This window comes from Aethalodelphis obliquidens, unplaced genomic scaffold (assembly GCF_003676395.1).
Source record: "Aethalodelphis obliquidens isolate GAN/ISIS:26980383/991018 unplaced genomic scaffold, ASM367639v1 scaffold70, whole genome shotgun sequence".
NCBI classification, from domain to species: domain Eukaryota; kingdom Metazoa; phylum Chordata; class Mammalia; order Artiodactyla; family Delphinidae; genus Aethalodelphis; species Aethalodelphis obliquidens.
The window spans coordinates 2,958,165-2,982,446 of record NW_020838014.1 but is presented as its reverse complement, the minus strand read 5'-3'; the positions used below and the strand labels follow the sequence as shown (position 1 = coordinate 2,982,446).

Below are 24,282 nucleotides of genomic sequence, written 5' to 3'. Positions count from 1 at the left end.
AAAACAATAGCAAAGATCAATAAAACTAAAAGCTGGTTCTTTGAGAAGATAAACAAAATTGATAAACCATTAGCCAGACTCATGAAGAAAAAGAGGGAGAGGACTCAAATCAATAAAAGTAGAAATGAAGAAAGAGAAGTTACAACAGACACCGCAGAAACACAAAGCATCCTAAGAGACTACTACAAGCAACTCTATGCCAATAAAATGGACAACCTGGAAGAAACGGACAAATTCTTAGAAAGGTATAATCTTCCAAGACTGAACGAGGAAGAAATAGAAAATATGAACAGACCAATCACAAGTAATGAAATTGAAACTGTGATTTAAAATCTTCCAGTAAACAAAAGTCCAGGACCAGATGGCTTCACAGGTGAATTCTATCAGACATTTAGAGAAGAGCTAACACCCATCCTTCTGAAACTCTTGCAAAAAATTGCAGAGGAAGGAACACTCCTAGACTCATTCTATGAGGCCACCATCACCCTGATACCAAAACCAGAGAAAGATACTACAAAAAAAAGAAAATCACAGACCAATATCACTGATGAATATAGATGGAAAAATCCTCAACAAAATACTAGCAAACAGAATCCAACAACACATTAAAAGTATCATACACCATGATCAAGTGGGATTTATCCCAGGGATGCAAGGATTCTTCAATATATGTAAGTCAGTGTGATACACCATATTAACAAATTGAAGAAGAAAAACCATAAGATCATCTCAATAGATGCAGAAAAAGCTTTTGACAAAATTCGACACCCATTTATGATAAGACTCTCCAGAAAGTGGGCATAGAGGGAACCTACCTCAACATAATTAAGGCCATATACGGCAAACCCACAGCAAACATCATTCTCAATGGTGAAAAACTGAAAGCATTTCCTCTAAGATCAGGAACAAGACAAGGATGTCCACTCTCACCACTATTATTCAACATAGTTTTGGAAGTCCTAGCCACGGCAATCAGAGAAGAAAAAGAAATAAAAGGAATACAAATTGTTAAAGAAGAAGTAAATCTGTCACTGTTTTCAGATGACATGATACTATACACTGAGAATTCTAAAGATGCCACCAGAAAACTACTAGAGGTAATCAGTGAATTTGGTAAAGTTACAGGATACAACATTAATGCACAAAAATCTCTTGCACTGCTATACACTAATGATGAAATATCTGAAAGAGCAATTAAGGAAACACTCCCATTTACCATTGCAACAAAAAGAATAAAATACCTAGGAATAAACCTAACTAGGGAGACAAAAGTCCTGTATGCAGAAGACTGTAAGACACTGATGAAAGAAATTAAAAATGATACCAACAGATGGAGAGATATACCATGTTCTTGGTTTGGAAGAATCAATATTGTGAAAATGACTCTACTACCCAAAGCAATCTACAGATTCAGTGCAATCCCTATCAAATTACCAATGGCATATTTTACGGAACTAGAACAAAAAAATTTTAAAATTTGTATGGAGACACAAAAGACCCCAAATAGCCAAAGCAGTCTTGAGGGAAAAAAACGGAGCTGGAGGAATCAGACTCCGTGACTTCAGACTATACTACAAAGCTACAGTAATCAAGACAATATAGTACTAGCACAATAACAGAAATATAGATCAATGGAACAAGATAGAAAGCCCAGAGATAAACCCATGCACCTATGGTCAACTAATCTATGACTAAAGAGGCAAGGATATACAATGGAGAAAAGACAGTCTCTTCAATAAGTGCTGCTGGGAAAACTGGACAGCTACATGTAAAAGAATGAAATTAGAACATACCCTACACCATACACAAAAATAAACTCAAAATGGATTAGAGAGCTAAATGTAAAGCCGGACACTATAAAACTCTTAGAGGAAAACATAGGAAGAACACTCTTTGACATAAATCACAGCAAGATCTTTTTTGATCCACCTCCTAGAGTAATGGAAATAAAAACAGAAATAAACAAATGGGACGTAATGAAACTTCAAAGCTTTTGCACAGCAAAGGAAACCATAAACAAGACGGAAAGGCAGCCCTCATAGTGGGAGAAAGTATTTACAAGCATTTGCAAACAAATCAACAAAGGGTTAATCTCCAGAATATATAAACAGCTCATGCAGCTCAATATTAAAAAAACAAATAACCCAGTTCAAAAATGGGCAGAAGAGACATTTCTCCAAAGAAGACATACAGATGGCCAAGGAGCACATGAAAAGCTGCTCAGCATCACTAATTATTAGAGAAATGCAAATCAAAACTCAATGAGGTATCACCTCACACCAGTTAAAGTGGGCATCAGCAGAAAGTCTACAAACAACAAATGCTGGAGAGGGTGTGGAGAAAAGGGAACCCTCTTGCACTGTTAGTGGTAATGTAAATTGATACACCCACTATGGAGAACAGTATGGAGGTTCCTTAAAAAATGAAAAATAGAATTACCATATGATCCAGCTATCCCGCTACTGTGCATATACCCAGAGAAAACCATAATTCAGAAAGACACATGCACCCCAATGTTCATTGCAGCAGTATTTACAATAGCCAGGTCATGGAAGCAACTTAAATGCCCATCGACAGATGAATGGATAAAGAAGTTGTGGTAAATATGTACAGTGGAATATTACTCAGGCATAAAAGGAAACAAAATTGGGTCATTTGTAGACACGTGGATGCATCTAGAGACTGTCATACAGAGTACAGTAAGTCAGAAAGAGAAAAACAAATATCGTATATTATTGCATACATATGGAACTTAGAAAAATGGTACCAGTGAACCAGCTTGCAGGGCAGAAATTGAGACACAGATGTAGAGAACAAACGTATGGACAGACCAAGGGGGGAAAGCGGCGGGGTGGTGGTGGTGGTGGTGTGATGAATTGGGCGATTGGGATTGACAATTGCTGATGTGCATAAAATTGATGACTAATAAGGACCTGCTATATAAAAGAATAAATAAAATTAAATTTTAAAAATAGATAAAATATAACTTGAAACTTAACAGGGTAAAAGGTGTTCCAATTTAAAACACCAAGAAATAGTATCATCATTCATTGTTTTTAAGCTTTTTCTTTTGTAATATAAACATTTATTTCCACATATTTGGGGATTTTCGTTTTGGTTTGGAACTGATTTCTAATTCATTTCCATAGTGGGTTAGAAAACATCCTCAGAATGATTTCAGTCCTTTTAAATTTATCATGTCTTATTTTATGGCCCAATGTATGGTCTATTGGTAAATGTTCCATGTATCGCTCTGATATTTGCATTTAAAATGATATTGCACAATATATAGATGAATGGTAAAACTCATGCTGATAATTTAAATTAAAATTTTTTTCCCATAAAACATTAAATAGTAAATTTAAAATGCCATGATAAGCTGAAAAGAAGACTGCAGAAAAAGGAAAAGCTTCATATGTACCTTTAAAGCACTTTGAACAAGGGGCCTCATGTTTTCAGTATGCCCTGGGACCCGCAAATTATGTCCCTGGCCCTAAGTGCAGGTCTGCTGTTAACAAATTCACAACAGTTTTGTTTAACTGAAAATGTTTTTATTTCACCTGCATCTTGAAGGATATGTCTAGAATTCTAGATTTCACAGATTTTTTTTTCCCCTTAGCACTTTAATTTTTTTTTTTTTTTTTTTTTTGCTGTTCTGGACAGCTTGTGGGATCTTAGTTCCCCAACCAGGGATTGAACCCGGGCCCACGGCAGTGAAAGCACCGAGTCCTAACCACTGGACCACCAAGGAATTCTCTAAATATTTTCCATTGTTTTCTGACTTACCTTGTTGTTCTTATATGTAATGTATATTCTTTCCTTTGGCTCTTAAGAATTTTCTCTTTATCACCAGTTTTCAGCAACTTGATTATGGTTTGCCTTGGTAAGGCTTTCCTTATATTTATCCTGTTTGGAATTTGTTGAGCCCCATGTATCTATGTGTTAAGAGTTTTCATCCAATTTAGAAAAATTTCAGCTATTATTTCTTGAAATATTTGTTCCCTGCCTCCCAACCCCTCACTTCTGGGATTCCCATTTATATGTAAGGTAAACCACTTGATATTGTCCCAGTGAGACTTTTGTTTTACTCTTTTCTTCTCTCTGTGCTTCAGTTTTTGTGTTAGTTTTTGACAGTTTTTATTACTACTTATTCAACTTCACTGATCATTTACTCTGCAGTATCTAAAATCTGCTGTTCAAACAATCCAGTGAAGTTTTCTTTTCATATGGGGTATTTTTAAGCTCCAGAAGTTACCTTTGTTTTCTTTTTTATGTCTTCTATTTCTATACTCATTATGTTCATATTTTGTTTTAAGTTTATGAATATATTTAAAATATCTGAATTGAAGTCTTTCTCTGCCAACTGTATCATGTCTGTCATTTTTGCTTCAGTTTCTGTTAACTGATTTTTCTCCTGATTATGGGTCTCATTTTCAAGCTTCTTTGCATGTTTAGTAATTTTGATTGGATGCTAGACATTGTAAATGTTACATTGTGGTGTGTCTGGATTTTGATGTGTTCATGTAAAAAATATTGACTTTTGTTTCTGTGGTTATTTAAATTACTTATGAATCAACTTGATCCTTCTGAAAAGTTTTTTTTTGTGGTGGTTCTAAAGTAGCCTTCACTCTAGGGCTAGTTTAGTCCCACTGGCAAGCCGTGACCTCCTACTGTTTCTACTGAATTACCCAGGTGTTTGACAAGGCCTCCCTTGTGAGGATCATTGGAAGTTGAACATTTCCCAGACCTTTGTTAACTCTGGGTGTTAGTCAGCTTTACAGGGTTCCATTAGCTCTTCTCTCCCAGTAATATGTTGTCTAGCCTCGTACAGTGTTACCTTATACCTTACCAGCTTAGTATTCAGCCCAAGACTCAAGTAGATCCTATGTAGATTTCTGGAGCTTCTCTTCTGTGTTGCTCCCTCCTTTCTGATACTGTACCCTGAAGATTGTATTTGCCTCTGCCCCTCCACACTCTGGTCTCTTTATCCTTAACTCAGCATGGTTACCATGTTCTATGCTGTTTTCTGAAAAGAGCCTCCTGGGTGAAAGCTGGGCCATCTTGGTGCCCACTTCATTTGTTTTCCTTCTTTCAGGGATCACAGTCCTTTGCTGTTATTCAATATCTAAAAGCATTTATTTTACATATAAGTCCAGTTTTATAGTTTTTTATGTTGGGAAGGCAAGTCTAGTCCAATTTTTCTATCATACCAGAAGCGAGAGTCTTCTCGGTCCCTTTCATCTGTTTTCTTTCTAATTGAGGTAAAATTCACATAACAAAAATTAACCATTTAAAAGTATATCCTTTCATCAGTTTTTAAGTCAACTTTTAGAATGTTCTAAATTCTTCCTATTTGTCCAGATTATACTTAATCAAATAAAATATTTTAAAGGATTTGGAGTGAGAAACTTTCCTTATATAGACTTGAGTCAGTAAAATAGAACGTTAATATTCTCTTTCTTAAAGGGAATTTCACTTACCTGAATGGATTTAGATTGGTTTCTTTTAAAAGGCTAAGAACACAGAATCCTATATGTGTTAGGTTATACTATAAATTACATCTTAAGCTGATAAACTGTAGTTGCTGTATATCTTGGATGAAAGTAAATACTCAGAAAAGCAATAGAAAACAAGTTTAAGTCCCCTCATACGAACCTTCAAGTTGCGAACTTTCAAAGATGCGAATGTGTGTTCACATGTCCAGTCACGTAAGTTAGTTCACGTGTCTGGTGTACATTGTCACGTGCATGCATCCTCTACAAGAGGTTGTGCTTTTGTGTACTTTACAGTACTGTATAGAGTACAGTAGTACAGTATCTTTATTTCAAGCCCAGGATGTCCAGAAGCAAGGGTAAAAGCAGTGGTGATCTAGCTGGTACTGCTAAAAAGACCAGGAACTGGGGGCCCAGAGAAAGGACAAAGAGAGACAAGAGCAGGAGGAAGTAACTGAAGAACCAAAGAGATTCATGATGCAGGAAATGGCAAGGGGATTTTCTTTATTTGAGGAGGCACTGTTAGTTTTTGAGACACAGGACCCGAACATAGAACAGTACACAAAAGTTGAAGCAGCCGTTCAGAATGCAATCCAGTGCTACCGTGTCATCTATGACAAGAAAAAAAGGGCTACTACCCAGACATCACTGGATTGTTTTTTCAAGAGGGTAGATAGAATTGAATCCAGCAAGGAACCAGAACCTGTGCCACCATCATCAGGTGTGAGTGAACTTGCAGTTTGCCTTCTGTCTCCTGTTGCTGACGATCCTTCACCGCTACCATTTCCCACCTCCTATCCTTCCTCCAGTCAGTAACTCTTCCTTGCCTGTTCACTAGATGCCAGCCCCTGTATGCCAGCTGTTGTACTGTACTACTGTACTTTTCAAGGTACTGTACTGTAAGATTAAAAATGTTTATTTTTTGTTTTTGTTTTTTTTTATGCATTATTTGTATGAAAAGTATTATAAACCTGTTACAGTACTATATAGCCAATTGTGTTAATCCGGTACCTAGGCTAACTTTGCTGGACTTACGAACAAATCGTACTTAACGAATGTGCTCTCAGAATGGAACTCATTTGTATATGGAGGACTTACTGTAAAAACAAAAGGACATGATTAAGAATCACCTCTTTGGGAACAAAGAGTAGGAAAAAAGAATTGATTAGTAGCCTTTACTCCAAGCATTCTGTTTCATTATACTTTTAAAATCATGCTTAGTTTTTCACATTTACACTTCTTTTGCCCACCCGAGGAACTGAGTTGCTGGTTTCTTCTCTTGAGGTTGCCCATTGTGGTTATCGTGAGCTGTAGCTTCTCTTCGTGTGAGTCCTGCCTGACTTAATAGTTTTTAATAGTTGGAGAAGCTTTTGACTCATTTTTAGTATTAAGAGAAGAAACAAAATTTTAAAAATTATTGAAGCTGTTATATTTTCTCAATCTGCGTTTCTGTGAGAACTGTTGAAGCAAGGCTTAGAAAGCAGTGTCTAGGGGCAAATATGTGAATAAGTTGGCTTTAGGGAGCTTTCAAAAGATGAAGCTTGGAGAGATCTAGGACTTGAACACTGGGCCAGCACATAGGGATTAGAATGTCTACTGATAGTGGAGGTCAAGGCAAGAAACTAGAGGTGAAGGATGGGATATAAAGAATCTTGCAGGCTAGGAGAGCCATAGGGGAGGAGGTGCTGGGTAGCAAAGTGACTCAATTTAATTAGACTAAAAGGACAGTTAGATGTGAGATGCCTGTAAGGAAAAAACAGGCAACTCTTGGTTTGGTGATTCTTATTTTTTGGATAGGACAGAATCACAACTTATGTATAAGAATAGGCAAGCCACATTATAAAGAGTTTAATTTGGCAAAAATTGGAGCTGTGCAATCATGTATAAAGACAGATTATAATATCAATATAGGCATTGATCTAATTAGAATGCATTAAAACTTTTTGGTTTTGAAATAATATGTCATTTTTTAAAAGCTGCAATGTATTAATACATAGTTAGGAGAAAGTAGCATTTCTCTTCATAATACCTACCTAGATTTAAGGAGTGTCATGTTGCTATGCTACTCTCTTGCCACTGAAACACCATGAATACACATCACTTATATTTGTATGTGAATTCCATAGATTAAGCCATTTGTTGCCAGTTCTTTTCAAGTTAAACATTTTTTTTTTTTAGCCCAAGCAATTTTCATCTTTTTCTTCTCAGTTTGACGCCTTCATACTTAAAACACATTAACAAGGGAAGAGTAATGAAAGAGTTTGGGACTGCCAAAAACCTTGACTAGGTTCCCAGGAGAGAGAAAAATACTCCTATCTTGTCTGTAGTGAAGAAAACCTGAGTCTGAAGAACACCTTAAAATCCTTAGGAATTCTCTGTAAACATCAGAAACTAGTATAAAGGATTTTCAGAGTTTTAATAATGAGCAGTAGAAGCTGATTGGATGTTCAAATTCTATGCATTAGTCTTTTGTGAAGAGTTCTGCCCAACAGCTTTTATATTTTGGGTGCTTTGTTTTGTTTTTTCCACTCATGAGTTCAATTTCTTAAGGTTTTTTAGAATGATTTTCTTTGCATAAGACCCTCATCAAAGTTTATTTGCTAGCAAACCTGGTTTTCCTACAAACTTGAAGAAACAATTGAAAGTTGATGGTAGTCCTGACTAGCAGTTGCTCTGCCTAGAATAAATTGTGTGTGTGTGTGTGTGTGGTGTATGTATCAGTTTTGGTCAGCTACACTGACAGAGCTGGGCCAAGACATTTTCCTGCCTGTTAATCAAGGACACACAGACAAAGCTCAAGGAAGGATGACCCCTTTCTCAGGAAGTATCGAATCAGTTGCTATTTTTAAACAGTATACAGTAGAACTTGAGATCAGGTCTTTACTCAGTTGACAGGAAAAGTTCTCTGCCAAATTTTGCATTTGAGGAAACAGTTAATGGGCCTAAATGAGTGAAACCTCTATGTGAAAGGAAGGGATGTGACTGTAAGTATTTTTGCTGATTTGGGTCAAGTGTGTGGTGGCAGAGATGTGGAAAATTCGGTCAGTGACAAAATAGGTTATTACATTTCAAAGTAACTGATAGTTAATGGCACCTTGGATTGTCTTTAGTGACAGTGGTGTGTATGGAATTCTGTGTTGCTAATAGTAAAGTTGAAATAAGGGTATGTGATGAGCTAATATTATCTCAATGTAGCACTGGAGAAGGAAATCAGCTATTGGTGTGTTTCCAGACTAACTGGCTCTTCCTCTGGATTTTGATGTGTTCATGTAAAAAATATTGACTTTTGTTTCTGTGGTTATTTAAATTACTTATGAATCATAAACTTTTTGGTTGTTTGGTTATTTTGGTTATTTGAGATGTATTTCTGTATGCTTTTTATAATACTCTGTTGGTCCTTGTTTCATTAACAGAAGGTTTTGTAAAGAATTGATTTATCACAAAATAATATTGTATACTACTATGTGTAATCTCTTATAAAACCTCATTCTACTTAACTTTAGGAAATTAAATATGCAGAATGTTAAAGCAGACAATTTGAGAAATACCATTAAGTAATATTTTCTCTGTAATATTATACCACCCTCTTAGGAATGCCTTTATGAGGTTGAATTGCTTAATGGATGACAGGTACATCTTTACATATGAAATGTTAGCGACTTATTTAGGGATAGGTGGGCAGTGTTTTAGTGGAGTTTAAATTAGGAAATTATAAAACTGTGTTAACATATTCATTTCATTTTAATAGGATTATTCAAGATAAAGTTGTAGCCATTTTCAACAAGGATTGATGATCAGAATTTTTCTTTTTAAAACATTTTCAAGTTAAAGATGAAAGGAAAATGCTGGAATTGTTTGGATTCTAACTGACAGGATAAAGAATATAGTATTTCACAGTTACTTGTAATGGAACCTCAGTAAAATTCATCACTTGTCATGCACCCAACTGGGAACATGGATGTTGGTTTTTCTCGTTCTGCTGTTCATACACTATCAAGAAGCCACTGCAAAAACATCAAACAAAAAATTTCTCAGTGGGAAGGAAGAACTAATGGTAAATCTAATCCAGATAAGTGCGATCCAAAGGACTTTGGAGTGAGATATAATAACTGTAATCAAGAGATTCTTCTTAAGAGAAATCCTGTTGCTGAGGGAAAGAGCAAAAAGCTGGATGTCACCAACTCTCAAAATGTTGATCAGGGTATTAATGAAGATGCCAAAAGCCACAATCGAAGTGAGGATGAAAGTGAGAGACGTGAGTATGATGATACACATTTCTTTAAAAATGAATCAGGATCCAACTGGGTATGTTCTCGGGCCAAACAAACTGAAAGCTGGAAAGAAGTTTTGGATCCAGAGACTTCATTACCTCCAGGAAATTTCTATACCTCACAGATATTGTGGAAGAAAATAGAAGCACTTCCCCCAGATAAAGTCTTAAATTTAGCTTTAGAACATTGTGACTCTTCAGAAAAAGAACTGAATTTCAGAGGTCTGGCTAGTTCATATGGAGTAACGAAGAGCTTAGAAAACATTTACTCTGAACCTGAGGGACAAGAATGTGGACCTTCTATAAATCCTTTGCCAAAACCTCGTAGGACATTCAGATATTTATCTGAATCTGGTGATATGCCATATAAAGAAAGAAACTGTGACAGAAAATACTGTGAAAATAATTCTTGTACAGAGCCCTCTTTAGCCTCTTCTCAGGAACCTGAACCAAAGAACTATGGCAGAAAAATCAGAGGGAGATCTAAAAGGTATGTTTTTATTTGAAAGGTAATGATTTTAAGTATTTTCCTTATAGAACTGTTGAGCTTCTGTTTCCTTTTCAAACCAATTTCCATTTCCATGTGTGGGTTACACCTATAATTTGATTATACAGATGTTGATTAACCCAAGGGGAAAATACATATAAGCGAAACAGTAGGAGTATAGGTAATATCCAGGACAATCTACTGACATAAGTACTGTAGAAAAACTTCCATTTTATATCTTTAAAAATGTATAGGGGACTTCCCTGGCGGTCCAGTGATTAAGACTCCATGCTTCCAATGCAAGGGATATGGGTTTGATCCCTGGTTGGGGAACTAAGATACCACCCGTCATGCGGTGCGGCCAAAAAAGAAAAGAACAATGTATAGGGAAGCAAGTACCTTCTTCTACTTCATTTAGGACATGCTGGCATTAGCCTCACTTTTTATTACAGAGTGAATTTAATAAAGTACCCAAAGAAGAACATGAATGTAATTGGCTAAAAGCCTCCAGTTTTCTCATGGTGTGTATTAGGGCATCAGCCTAATTTATTATTCTTAGGTATCTGATAAAACACCTTTGTAATTTTGTACACTAAGTTCTTTTCTTATCAATTTGTGTCTATCATACCAATATAAAGAATACTAGAGTTTTACAAGATACAACTTTAAAATGTATCTCCTTTCTTAAGGAAATCCTTTGAATTTGAGGACATTCAGCACTTTCGAAATCAGAACTCACGGAAGATTCGTGAAGAACTTAGAAGAAATTCTGGCTCAGCACTTTATTACACACAGTCTGAGGACAATATCTATGAGGATATCATATGTAGGTGTCCCCAAACTTTGCAATTAAATTTAGTGAGTATGTAGTTGGTGGAGCCCTTAACTAGAGTATGTTATTTTCTTTTACAATCAAGCATGTCTTGCTCTAGATTTTCCTTTCTAATATTGAAACCTTTGTTGTATAAATTCCTTAATTCTCTAATGGATTTTACAACTAGTTTATTGGACTCTTCAGTTCAGAAGTAGATGTGTGTAGTATGGTATTTTGAGAATTCTTTGAGGTTGGTTGGACGTCTCAGTGGTTTGTGAGCTTAAAGTACCATTGATTTTGAGACCTACATCCCTACAGCAATGTAGAGTAGAAAGCTGAACATATTTAGTCAGTTTTTGCTTTCTTTTCCTTTTAAGTGTAGTCGGTGTGTTCCCATTTAATTATGTTCCTCTAAACTTTTTTTTTCATTATTTTTCAAGATCCCACCAAAGAAAATCCATATGAAGATATTCCAGTGCAGCCTTTGCCCATGTGGAGGTCTCTTTCAACATGGAAGCTACCACCCCCTAAAAGTGCTTTCAAAGCACACAAGGTATAACCAGAGAATAAGAAAATATTAGAATCTTATTTATGATCCTACAAAAAGGTTAAAATGGTTTAACTAGGGCCAAAACTAAGAGGCACTGAAATGTTGGTTTATTGTTCTTTGTTTTATTTTGGGGGGAGCAGCACAAAACTTTTTTTTTGGTTTTGGGGAGGGGTTTTTGTTTGTTTTCTTAGCGCTTGAGAAGACTTGAATACAAACACCTTTAGACAGACCATAAACCTTTTAGTTCACTATAGTTACCACAGCACTGTAATAGTCTCACATCAACCTGTGGCCTAAATTACCTGTCTGGTCCCTGCAAGCACTCACCAGCCCTGAAAGCAAAGGCTGCCTTGAGTTAATGAGGACTCTGAGCTATTGTTTTCTGGAAATTTGATTACACTGTTGTAGAAGAACTTGGATTAGAAACCCAAGAAACTTCTTTACAAACAGTGAAAAAGAAATTACGGTGTCCTCTTTTAGATGATTTTAAAGGAAAGATAAATATTTTGGGGGGATAGCTTTGACTTTGAGAACACAGGCATTACCTAGATGATCTTACCTTAGCAGTGCCTCTTCTGTTTTAGCTTCCTCCCAAACCTCAGTTACTTCACCGGAAGACTATGGAACCGAAGAACTCACAAGTTTATTTATGGCCAAAGCTCACAAAGGATACCACATTGCCTGTCACTTTAACTGAATGGAAGCTTTTCCGAGCTGGAGAAGTTGCAAACAGGAAAAGGAAAAATCTTCCAAGGGTAAGAACTCCAGTACTTTGATTCTTCAACTCTTACTTCAGCATTTCCACAAATGCAAATAAATAAACTTTAGACTGAAACGAATAATAGGTTAGAACTGACCTACTGGAATTAGAAGATTTGGAAAGCAGCCTTAAGCTAAGTTTTTGCTCATGCAAGAAAAATGCATGAATGGCTTTTGCCAAGGTTTTTGTGTGTGTGTGTGGATTTGGAAAATTGATTTTAGATGGAGGGCTTCACTCTAGTTACCTTAGTTCTCATTAAAATCAGCTGCCGGTGTGAAGGAAGCCCTAGAACCTCATGTAAAAGGACCTTCTAGTAAGCTTGCATCAGTGTTGTTCTCACTTATTTGTATAACAGCCAAAGTTAATTCAGTTTTGTGCCTGAGTTTACAAATTTTCGGTAATGACAAAGTATATGCCAAAAATGTCCACTCAAAGGAAGGAAAAAAGAAATTTTACTATTACTTGGGAAAAGAAATTTTTGCCAATTATATTAAATAAATGACTTCTCTCTCAAGGGAGAAAAGGCAATAAGTCTGTAAATCATCTCAGTGAGAGCCACTGAACCAAAATAAAGAAATTTGGATTATTTGTAATATATATATTTTTAAGAGAGACATTTAAGAAATTACATGAAAATATTTAAAAACTGTTTATGTTATTTTGTTCTGTAATTCAGAATGTTTTCAGGATTACTATGCAGAAATAAAATCATTTAAATAGTATTCCTGTCTTTAATCCCATCTGAATTAGCTATATTCATTTAGCACATGATTTCTATACCTGATTTTAACACTGAACAAAAGTCATAGCTGTTTCTTGGTGTAGTAACTGCTGATTGGTTCCTTGGGAAATATTCTGTTCCACAGTTACTTTAATTCTTCTGATCCATTTCCTGCCCCTCCCTCTTTAATATGTGAAGTGTTAAAGACACAGAGTTTTTTTTAAAGCACTCAACTGATCTCTCTGGAAAAAAAAATCTTTAGGTGTTTATTCTCCTGTGTATGGTGAGGACTACTTAAAAATCAGAGGTTTAAAGAATTTCCAGGATGTATGTATATATAATGCATAACAATCACTTTCCTGTATACCAGGAACTAACACTGCGTCGTAAATCAACTATACTTCCAAAAAAAAAAAAAAAAAAGAATTGCTGGCACAACAAAGCAGCCTCCCACATGTTCCAGAAACAGCAGATCATGCGTTCACAGGGGCTAGAACACAAACACATAAGGAATTGTATTTAAGATGTGGTTCTTGGAATAGCATTAACAAATATTTAGAAATTATGGATTGTGGAATTTAATGAGACCCAAGGATATTTGCAGTGCTTTTGATTTCATGCCTCAGTATTTTATGTACTGTGGATCCCTTGAGTACTCAAAGCCTGTTCTCTTTCTGATTATAGGTGAGATGATCCAACTTTTCCTGTTTGGATATTTTCCCAAAGGTTTTCTTGAGAAGTGGGGAAGAGAAAAATGGTGATGAATTCTTGATTGTCAGGCAGGAACAGACTGTTAGCATTTCTACCTGTGACCCTCCTTGGATTAAATCCTTTTAGGATGTTTCATTTGCAATACAAATTTTGGTTTTGGACTATCTTCGGGAACAACATTCCATGAGGAAAGCAGTTTTCACTTATTTCCTCTTTGATGACTAGAGCTATCTCTGGAAGGGAAACTGGTTTCATAGTTTGAAAGTAACTGATCTAGTCCATATGCCTCTTCCCTACCCTTCCTTTCTTTCTCTGCTGTGGCAATCTGTGTGGGATTGTTTGCTAGAGTAGATTTCCTAATGTTTTATATTGTTTGTGTCAAGTGTGTACAGCAATATGGTTTCCATCATTTCTTAGGAAAACTATTCTACAGTATTTCCTGTAACTAGAAGGTAATTATAGGCTCCTAGCTCATAATCAAAATTTAAATTTTATTACTTTATCTCATATTTCTAGAATAGATAGTTCCCTTTTCTTTATAACATTTGAGTATACTTTTAGGTATACTTTTCAAATACACATTAATAATTCTACTATTTTTGGTCCTTATGTATCCAAAATACATGTTTACTCTCATACATCTTTCCTATAGCCCCTAGCAATACCTTTTTATGTTGGATTCTCTTATTTTTTTAAATAATGCTAATATTTAAGAATATTGGTAACTTTTCACTTGAATTATAGCTATGAAAATCTTTAAAAGAATAAACTCATCCAAAAATGTGGGAATAATCTGCATATTGGAAGCACATGTTTCTCACATGTTATTTTTCTTGCAGTGGACTGATTCACTGCCTATGGATTGCCAGGATTGCTAGAGAAACAAGGACAAAGGAAAAAACAAGAACATTTTTCTCAAGCAACTTTGTTGGTTATCATATTATATAATGTTCCTAACAACTGTAATTCTGGGCATTAAATATGTTAAATCAATATTGATAGTTAAGAAAAAGTTTGGAATTTTAAGAAAAATATACATAGAAAAACTAATCAATTTCTCCTTTTAAAAGTGGCTGTTGATCAGCTTTCATTCTTTTCTCTTTTTTAAGCCCAGTCTGTCTGTCTGTCTCTTTTATACATACTTCCCAGAAGCAAAGAAAGAATTTTAATGAATAATGCATATTAAATGGAACATTGTTTTGTACTTGGGCATATTTGAGAATCTCCTATTTTTATGACGTTTCCAAAATAAATTATAATATTAGTGCTCCCAGTAGCAAAGGAGTATTCCTTTTGACTAAAGCTTTCTAAGCGTGATTATCCTCTCTTTGCAAAAATTCCTGGGAGCAGACATAACTGTGCCTCACCCTGCCTTACAAGTGAGTAAATATCCCACTTCCTACTCTGGGCTCGCAAAAACTTGAGTCCATTGGTAAGGCTTGGTCAATATATGGAGTGCAGTAGCCAGATTTCCTGCATGTTGTGACATGGAATGACAAGCAATCTCTCTAAGAACCTGTGCTAAACTTCCTCTGGAAAGGAAATATCCTTTCCCACTTCTCTTACCCATGTTAAATGGAGTATGTATTAGAATAGCATATCATCTTACTAAACATAATTTTAGATTCAAAATTGAAAAATGTAAAGGTTTTTATTTATAAAATGGATCTTTCTCTGAACGAGAATCACTAATAAGTTAATATCAAGCTGCAAAACTTGTTGCTGTTTGTTTTAGCTTGTACTTTTCTGGTCTTTTTTCAGCTTGTATTGAAAATAGATGATATATTTGAATCTAAGAGAGGGAAGAAGAGGGTAAAGTTACACCCTTACACTGGAAAAGACGTACCTCCCTCTAAAGGTAAGAATTGTTCCAACTGTCCGTAGCTGTTAGCATATGAGGGGCAAATCATTAAATAATTTAATGTTTGATGTGAATTATAATTTTTGGTTTACTTTCCTGTCTATCCCACTTAAACATAAAACTTCTTTAGGCTAAGGGATTATTTCTTGTTCTTCCTCAAATCCCTTTTGTTTAGTTCTGTACCAAGTAATAACTATTGGATGAATAAGTAAATAAATTAAAAAATAGTTATAAACCAATGAGACTAATTTTCATGGACAGGTTGCATCCTTATTATGTAGTACTACTTTGATTTATAGTCTTTTGTCAGTATAGACTCTCTCAGTGTTGAAATGAAAATATTAAGTATATATATACTGAATGTATGTGGTATTCAACCTATAGTCATCTAATAAGTTCAGTAGTTTTATTCTTCAGATGCCTAGATAAAACTTAGATTGTCTTAAGAAACTTTCAACATCTGTAGTGAATTATTATTGTAGAATCTTCTTTACAACTTGGTTGTCTGGCAAAGGATGTGTAGAGTTTAGCAATTTTTGTCTGTGAGATTCATAAGTGAGAAGCAACAGCCAAGTCATACCAGAAAAGAATATTTCATATTTTTGCAGACTTCCAAAGACAGAAATTTCTTCATTTTCATTGAAAATCTCTTCTTCATTCTAACAATTACTATGTGAAAATAAACTTCCCCGTTCAATAATTCAAGACTCTTTCTTCTTACTTTGTGATGATTAAAATCATCTCATCACCATTTTAAATGTGAGTTTTCATATTTTCAAAAGCAATTATTACAGCATTTCAGCCTTCTCTTCTGTAGAAGAAATACTTCTGGTTATTGTTAATAATAATAGCTACCATTTACTGAATGAAGTAATAGTTTCTTTATGTACTTTATCTGGTGTATAACGTATGACCACACTGGGAGGTAGGGACTGTCCTAATTTTACAGAGGAAGAAGCTGAGCCAGAGGAGGAAGCATCAATTTGAATCAAGGAACATGATACCACAAAGTCTTCTTCTTCTCTATTATGATTGTTTTTCTAAATAACGGCATGTAGCAAATATTATTGTTTTATAGATAAGGAAATAAATTATAAATTGTAAATTTTGTGAAATATCAAGACACTGGAACCAGGACAAATTCTTAGAAAACATTATCGTTTTCCCGTATTAACAGCACTCTATTGATAACTGTATTCACCAGATATGCCACCCTAGGTAGATGATCACCGATCTCTTATTTTATTTGAATGCTTTATGGATTAGGAACATTTTAGTAAATTTGGCTCGAAGAAAAGTTTTTGAAGAGCCAAATCCTTTTTTTCACTGTATCATTATTGAAAAGAAAAAATTCAAGAGCATAAACTGCCAACTTCTAACACATACATACACAAAAAGGAGTAGTCCCTACAAATTTTTCTTTTGCGTGGCTCAAAGGAAATATGCATTTACTCAGTCTCTGTGGCCAACTCCTTCAGTGGACCCGAGGAATTTCTCTCATGCCTGAGGATCTCCTGGCTCAGTAGTCACAGTTCTCAGATTTTTGTTTACCTCCTTAAGCTTTTGTCTGTATATCAGCAATGCCTCATAGAACCAGATGATTATATTTACCTGCTCTGCCAGTACATGCTAGGTTTTACCGAATCTGTTGCAACCTAAACAGTTCTTAACTCTCAGTTATCAGGTATCACAAAATGATTTATTGTCCTTCTTCAAAATTATAATTTTGTGTGTTGAAGTCACATTTTAAAAAGGGACAACCTAGGGCTTCCCTGGTGGCGCAGTGGTTGGGAGTCCGTCTGCCGATGCAGGGGACGCAGGTTCGTGCCCCGGTCCGGGAAGATCCCACATGCCGCGGAGCGGCTGGGCCCGTGAGCCATGGCCGCTGGGCCTGCGCGTCCAGAGGCTGTGCTCCACGATGGGAGAGGCCACAACGGTGAGAAACCCGCGTACTGCAAAAAAAAAAAAAAAAAAAAAAAAAAAAAAAAAAAGGGACAACCTAGTACTTTTTTGATCCCTACAGATTCTCAACAGATTTTCCTATTGGCTTATAAACCCCTTAACCTTCATTCAGTGTCTTGGAATGCAGATCGTCAAAACCCATAGATGTGAATATGTTAAAGCCATTTAAATGATCTTTTGTAAGGTCTTTTCCAGGTAAATTACCTTTCCTCCCTTCCCTCTTTTTTTTTTTTTGTCTTTCCAAACACTTCATGGGCTCCCAAGAGGTGCTTGGTGCTAAGGATACAAATAGGACTCAGGAGCTCACAGTGTTTGTTCTTTCATACTGAACAATATTTTATAGCCCCAGTATACTTTTTGTCATTGTAGTTAGTTTGAAGTTATAAAACCTGTACAGTACACAATATTTAAATACCTGCTTTTTCTGTAACATGTCTTGTGTACCTTTCCCACATATCTAATGAAGAGACAGTATTTGTTTTTATGTTCTCTTCTTCCTTATTACAAAATTAAAATGAGCACAGCAAGAAATTACAATAATATAAAATAACATAAAACGGAAAGCCAAAGTTTCCCAAACCTCCTCCTACTAATCCCAGAAAATCTTATGCACATGCAAATATTTTTTCTCCCCAAATACTTTTATACTATTCAGACTTTGTATATCTTGCTGTTTTAAAATATATATAATTAATATACTTTGGAGCTCTTTTGGTATCAACACATAGAGATCCACATAGCTGTACTGTATTTCTTGGTATAGATGTAAAAGAATTTTATTTAGCTGGTAGACATTTTGGCTGTTTCTAACATTTTATTTAACCTGTGGATAATTAAGTTTTATAAATAGGTAGATATATAGATATAGATTTTTTTCTTCAAACAATGCTGTAATATATATTTTTTGTTTATATATTTTTTTGTATGTTGGTAAGAATACATCTGTAGAATAAGTTCCTAGCAGTGTACTTAATCAAAGAACACATACTTTAAAGAACACATAAATAAAATTTTTATAACTGCTGACAAATTGTCTCACAAATAGATTTTAACAACTTAAAAAAAAACAGCTTTGGGCTTCCCTGGTGGCGCAGTGGTTGAGAGTCCGCCTGCCGATGCAGGGGACACGGGTTCGTGGCCTGGTCCGGGAAGATCCCACATTGCTGTGGAGCGGCTGGGCCCGTGAGCCATGGCCACTGGGCCTGTGCGTCCAGAGCCTGTGCTCTGCAACAGGAGAGGCCACAACAGTGAGAGGTCCGCGTACCGCAAAAAAAAAAAAAAATAGCTTTATATTTCTATGAAGAGCTTTTGAAAATGTCTTTTTCCTGGTAATCTTCATTAATACTGTGTTTTATTAGAGCTTTTTATTTTTTGCCAGTATCATGGTTGAAAAGTGTATCTTATTGTTTTAAGTTATTAAATTTATTTTATTAATTATGAATTTGGACAGTTATGTTTATCAATAGTTATCAGTCTTTTTCTATAAATTGTCTTTTCCTACTCTTTTATTCATTTTTTTTGTTGTGCTGTGTTTTTACTTATTCATTTGTAACAGCTATTTAAATATTAAGAAACTTAGCCTTGCGTCTGCAATGTGGATTTCAAATATTCCCCCAGTTTATTTACCTTTTGAATTTACTAATGATTTTTATTAGATTAGAAATTTTACATTTTTATACAATCAAACTTCCATACATTTTTCATTTATGACTCCTAGTCCTTGTTTTTCCTGATATATTAAAATTTTTTCCCTTTCTTTATATTTTAAAATTTTGCTTTAACTTTTCAGACTTAATTTAGAAATTTTTCGTTCACCTGTTCACGATGTTTTGTTTTGTGTTTTGGTTGTTCTCTTTCTTTCTTTTTTTTTTTTTTGTAAATTGACAATGTGCCTAGTATTGTACGGAACATTCCCTTCTAGAAACAGGCTAAAAGTATCTTAGCCTCAAGATACTTAAAATCCAATTGTGGAGAATAAGAGCAGTTCAAAGCCGTTTGAGTACTATAAGAATTCAGAGTGAAGTTCAGTTTAGTTTGGCATTAGAGGTGGCTTAGAGGCATCATAACGGCATCATAAATATTACTTCATAAACTTACTTGGTAATCTTTCTTCGCCTCACATTTTCCTGTTAATCTAAATTCATAGTTTGTTCCGTATTGAGATTTTTGTTTAGCCAGGTTGGTGTTTTACCTTTGATACCTTATTTGGGAATATAAAGACAATGATATGAAGGTAGAAATAAAATCCACTCTGATCAAGGCTTTCTAAAACTAGTGTGAACTGCTGTTAATTTCTAGAATTAGGGATGAGAGGGGAACTGAGGAGGGAGGTGGGTATGGGAAGAAGGTGGAATGGAATAGTTTCTTCTCTGAGCCTTTTATTCTTTTTTGCACCTGTCCTGCCCTGATACAGCTAAGTGGTTTGGAGAAAGGCTCAGCCTCCTTAATTATTCCTTACTCCAAGTAAGTCCCCAGGTCTGTGGAGCTTTTACATTGTTTTTGTCCTCCTCTTCTGCCTGTTCTTGTTGGACAGTACAAATGGAAACTCTTTCTTTTCAGGTGAAACCTGTGGGTACGAAAGTGATGCCGAGTATCTGCCAAAGAGTGAGTGAGTCAGTGGGGCTGCTCCCTTTCGCGTGATGATCCTGGTTGTAGGTGGAGTGGCACCTGCCTTTGTGATTAAGCATGTTTTTTCTACACGAAGTTTTACTTTGTCCGTGATTTCTTCATTATAAGAACCTGTTGAGATTTGGGGAACTAAACAGTACACTGTCAGATGTTTGACAGCATTAAAAATCTCCCATGGTAGAGTGAGGCAGACCAGTGTAGTTCTTAAGATGGAATGTTCTTCCATCTTAAGAGGGGAGCGGCAGAGCTGCACGTTCAGACATATGTGCAGCAGCCAAAACAGAGTATGTGAGTCATTCTCTGAGGCAAATACTTTGCATTAAATATCTGATTTTTTCATAGTCATTCATTTGAGTATCTTAGATATCTCTGACATTGGGACAGGAAACACTGATCTGTTTCTTATTCATAGGTATTTATATTCTAAATTATTGTGCCATTCATTTACTTTCTGTTAGAATATAGAAGATGCTGTGCTTTTTTGGCTGTATTTGTTCAAGCAGTCATAGTGCTCTGTATCCTTCATCTAATGGATTTTCACAGCAAATTATTTAATTTCTGTTTAACTGAAGCATGGAAAAAATAGGAGACCTGAATTATCAAAGCTGAGTACAGGGCAGTTCCAGGTCTGATACTCTGATCTGATGATTAATAATCATGTGCTCCTACCAGTAGCCTAAATTGCTTCAGGTGTTTGATTCTGTAGGCTGACTGAAGGTGAAACTTAAGTCATCATCAGGTTCAGCTTGGATGTGTAAAGATGATTAATTTTGTTCTGTTGCTACTGAGAAACAGGCCCTAAAATTTTCTTGACTTGAACTGAGCCCTTTGGAGTTTGGAGTAAGGAAGGTTTGCCTAGAGCACTAAATGTACCAGATAATTTTGGAGAGGCACTCCAAAATTATTTTTTAAGTGTTCTTAATATTTTGATCTACCTTGTAACTTCTTTGGGGGCAGAATGCATCATATCTCAAAAGAAAAGCGAAACAGTTAGTGGATGAGTCTTTCCATCATTGGCTCAGAATGACACATAAGCAAATCTCTGGGATGCTTAGACTATTTCTTCTGCAAGTACTGCATGTCCCCTAGTGGAGACTACCCCAAATTATTCAGAATTTAGAGATTAATAAGAATAAAGGATAAATGGTATCCACTTTTCGGTGGGATTGCTCATACTGTTTACATAGTATGCTTCTATGAATTCTTTCTTTTGAGAAATAGTCTGCTAATGGATACCTTCTTACATGTCATTTTTCTCTCTTGCATTTAGCACCATTTATTGATATAAGTATATGTCCATTATTAGTAATATATGCCAAGGAGAAAAGGGAAAAGAACATTTTTTTAATGTGAGGATAGTTTTTGTTTTAACTTGATCAAACTTGTCTCTTTAGGAACTTACCTTCTATAGGACTCAGTTCTTTTATCAGATCTTTTCCCCTACCTAAGATTTCATGGTCCCCAAAATGGCATCTTTTGTCAGGCCAGTGCTTTTACCTGACATTTTCTGTGTATCCTGGCGTCATGCCATGAAAGATGGGATGGCACAGAGTATGTGTTGGGACATACATAGGTATTGGTTGGGACACAGAACATCGGTCCCACTGCAGGGCCCCCAGGTGCTTGTGAGAATCTGCACTTGTCCTCCAAGTGTGTCATAGCCCTAACAAGTATGTCTGGGTGGCAGACATTGGTTAGTCAACATTCATTAGCAACGACTGGGTGAAGATTAGTCCTGCATGGGTCATGACCTCTGGATGCTAGAGGGAAGATAGGGCTATAAAGGAAAACAAGACTCCGTAATCTCATCGCAGGTCGCTACAAGCGCGTAGCGCAACTGCAGCAACCTTCCAAGAGGAATCCTCACTACCAGACCTTAGAGCGGGATCTAATTGAATTACAGGAGCAGCAGCTGTTTGAACTTTTTGTGGTGGTGTCTCTACAGAAGAAACCATCAGAAATAAGCTACATTCCCCAGGTCATACAACAATTCCCTAGCAAGGTAAGTGCATGGAGGCTATGAGGCATCCAGGAACGTTTCTGTGTCTCTGTGTATTTATTCCCTCTCTTCTTCTTTACTATTGTCTCAGTTAGCTTTTACTAATACTGTACTTCTTGTAGGATCCGGTGCACTCTAATGATACCTTGTGTCAGGCATGGGCTGCAACCAAGGGGGAATTAAAGCTCGTTATTCAAGTTGGGCTTTTATCTTTTGCTCTGCTATTTACTAAGTGACCTTTAGCAAGTTACAGAGCCTCAATTTTCTCATCCTTAATGAGAGGAGTGATAAATGTGGCAGAGTAGGGTAGCAGTTCAGAGCATGGACTGGGAGCCAACTATCTGCATTTGCCACTTATTAGCTCTGTGACTTGGACCAGTTGAACTGCTCTGTGCCTCATTTTCTTCATTGGTCAAAGGGGGATAATCTTCATAGTGTCTACCCCCGTGGAGTTGTGGTGAGGATTAAATGAGCTAATTATAATTAATATAAGGCACTTAGAACAGTGTCTAGCATACAGTAAGCACTATGTAATGTTATTCCCTATTAGTGAGGATTTAATGAGATAATGTATGTAACGTGCTTAATCCAGTTCCTTGCACATAGTAACACTTGATAAATGGTAACTGTTATTAACGGTATTATTTCATTTACTCTACCTTTTTCACAAAATAATTCATTCATTTATTTAATCAATATTTCATAAATACCTACTATTGGCCAAGATTAGGTGCTGGGAATACAACTGAAATAGATCTTCTTGGTCCCTGCCCTCACAGAGCTTACAAAATAGACCCCACATGTGGCTCTGAGCTTTGTGGCAGTAAATACAAAGAGCATAATCATTACATCAGGGCTTAACAAACTGATGGCCTCTGAGCATATTTAGCCCACAGATATGTTTTTTGGGTTGGCACAGTGATAAAATAATAAAGTTTTGTTGTCAATTTTTTGTTTAAAAGTCATATTTCACATAAAAATCTGTATTTCTGCTTTCTCCTGAGAAACTAGAAAGACTGCCAACATTCAGCCTACATTCCTAAGTGGCATGAATTGGCTGAAGCTGAGTAAGGAACAGGACTGACTTCATGGGCATGTGACCAGTGCAGTCACACAAGGCCCCTCACTTACAAGGGCCCTGCACCCTGCTCCGCAGTCACCGTTGAAGTTCTTAATAATTTTATTTTTTTATTTTTATTTTATTTTATTTTTTACGGTACGCGGGCCTCTCACTGTTGTGGCCTCTCCTGTTGCGGAGCACAGGCTCCGGACGCCCAGGCTCAGCGGCCATGGCTCACGGGCCCAGCCGCTCCGTGGCATGTGGGATCTTCCCAGACCGGGGCACGAACCCGCGTCCCCTGCATCGGCAGGCGGACTCTCAACCACTGCGCCACCAGGGAAGCCCCGATAATTTTATATTTGAATCTGTGTTTTGTAAGTGAGGAGTGAGATCTGATGAGACAGTGGGGCATGTGCCAAGGTCTTAAAGCCTTGGCTCATGTATGCTGTCACCTCTCCAGGATGGGTTCTCCAGTTGTCCTCACTCCTACCCCTTGGTTCCCTAGGCCCCGTCTGGCTTCCCCCTTTCAATCCTCACTCAGTGACTGCTGCCACCCTCTGCACAGGCATGGAGGGGGTCAGGATCAGGCAAGCATTAACGCCGAAGTGTCTTAAGCAACACATGGTAGATCCTTCCCTACCCTGGGCATTGCCCCTGTGTTCAGTGGGTGGCCTGGGGGGGCAAGCCTTTTCACCACCCCCAATCCAAGTACTAAGCACGTCCCCACGTGGAGGCTACAACCCCTTGAGGGTCGCCTAGCTGCTGCGGGTTGGAGTAGTGGGCCCATGGGAAGGGAAGTCCTTGGCTCAACTTTCCCACCCCTAGTCAGGACACAGAGTTTCAGTCCTGCAGCTGGCCCGAGGGGAAACCCAGCAACTGGTGGGCCACTTGGGCACCAGATTGCAGGCCAGGGTCCCTGGGCACCTGTGAGAGTCTGCAGTTGTCTCCAGGATCCTCGTGCCTGAGG

At 36.7% G+C, this 24,282-nt stretch overlaps 1 protein-coding gene across 4 annotated transcripts in view; it reads left to right on the top strand.

Annotated features, from left to right (window-relative positions):
• The window catches only part of DENND2C (DENN domain containing 2C), a 93,449-nt gene that overhangs the window by 46,341 nt on the left and 22,826 nt on the right, over nt 1-24,282 (top strand). For all 4 annotated transcript variants that reach the window (XM_027091021.1, XM_027091019.1, XM_027091020.1 and 1 more), the window contains exons 2-8: nt 9,241-10,252; nt 10,939-11,075; nt 11,504-11,616; nt 12,198-12,368; nt 15,567-15,663; nt 20,188-20,232; nt 22,071-22,258. In XM_027091021.1, coding sequence (XP_026946822.1) covers nt 9,429-10,252; nt 10,939-11,075; nt 11,504-11,616; nt 12,198-12,368; nt 15,567-15,663; nt 20,188-20,232; nt 22,071-22,258 — 1,575 coding nt within the window. In that variant the 5' untranslated portion in view covers nt 9,241-9,428. The remainder of the gene's footprint in view (nt 1-9,240; nt 10,253-10,938; nt 11,076-11,503; nt 11,617-12,197; nt 12,369-15,566; nt 15,664-20,187; nt 20,233-22,070; nt 22,259-24,282) is intronic.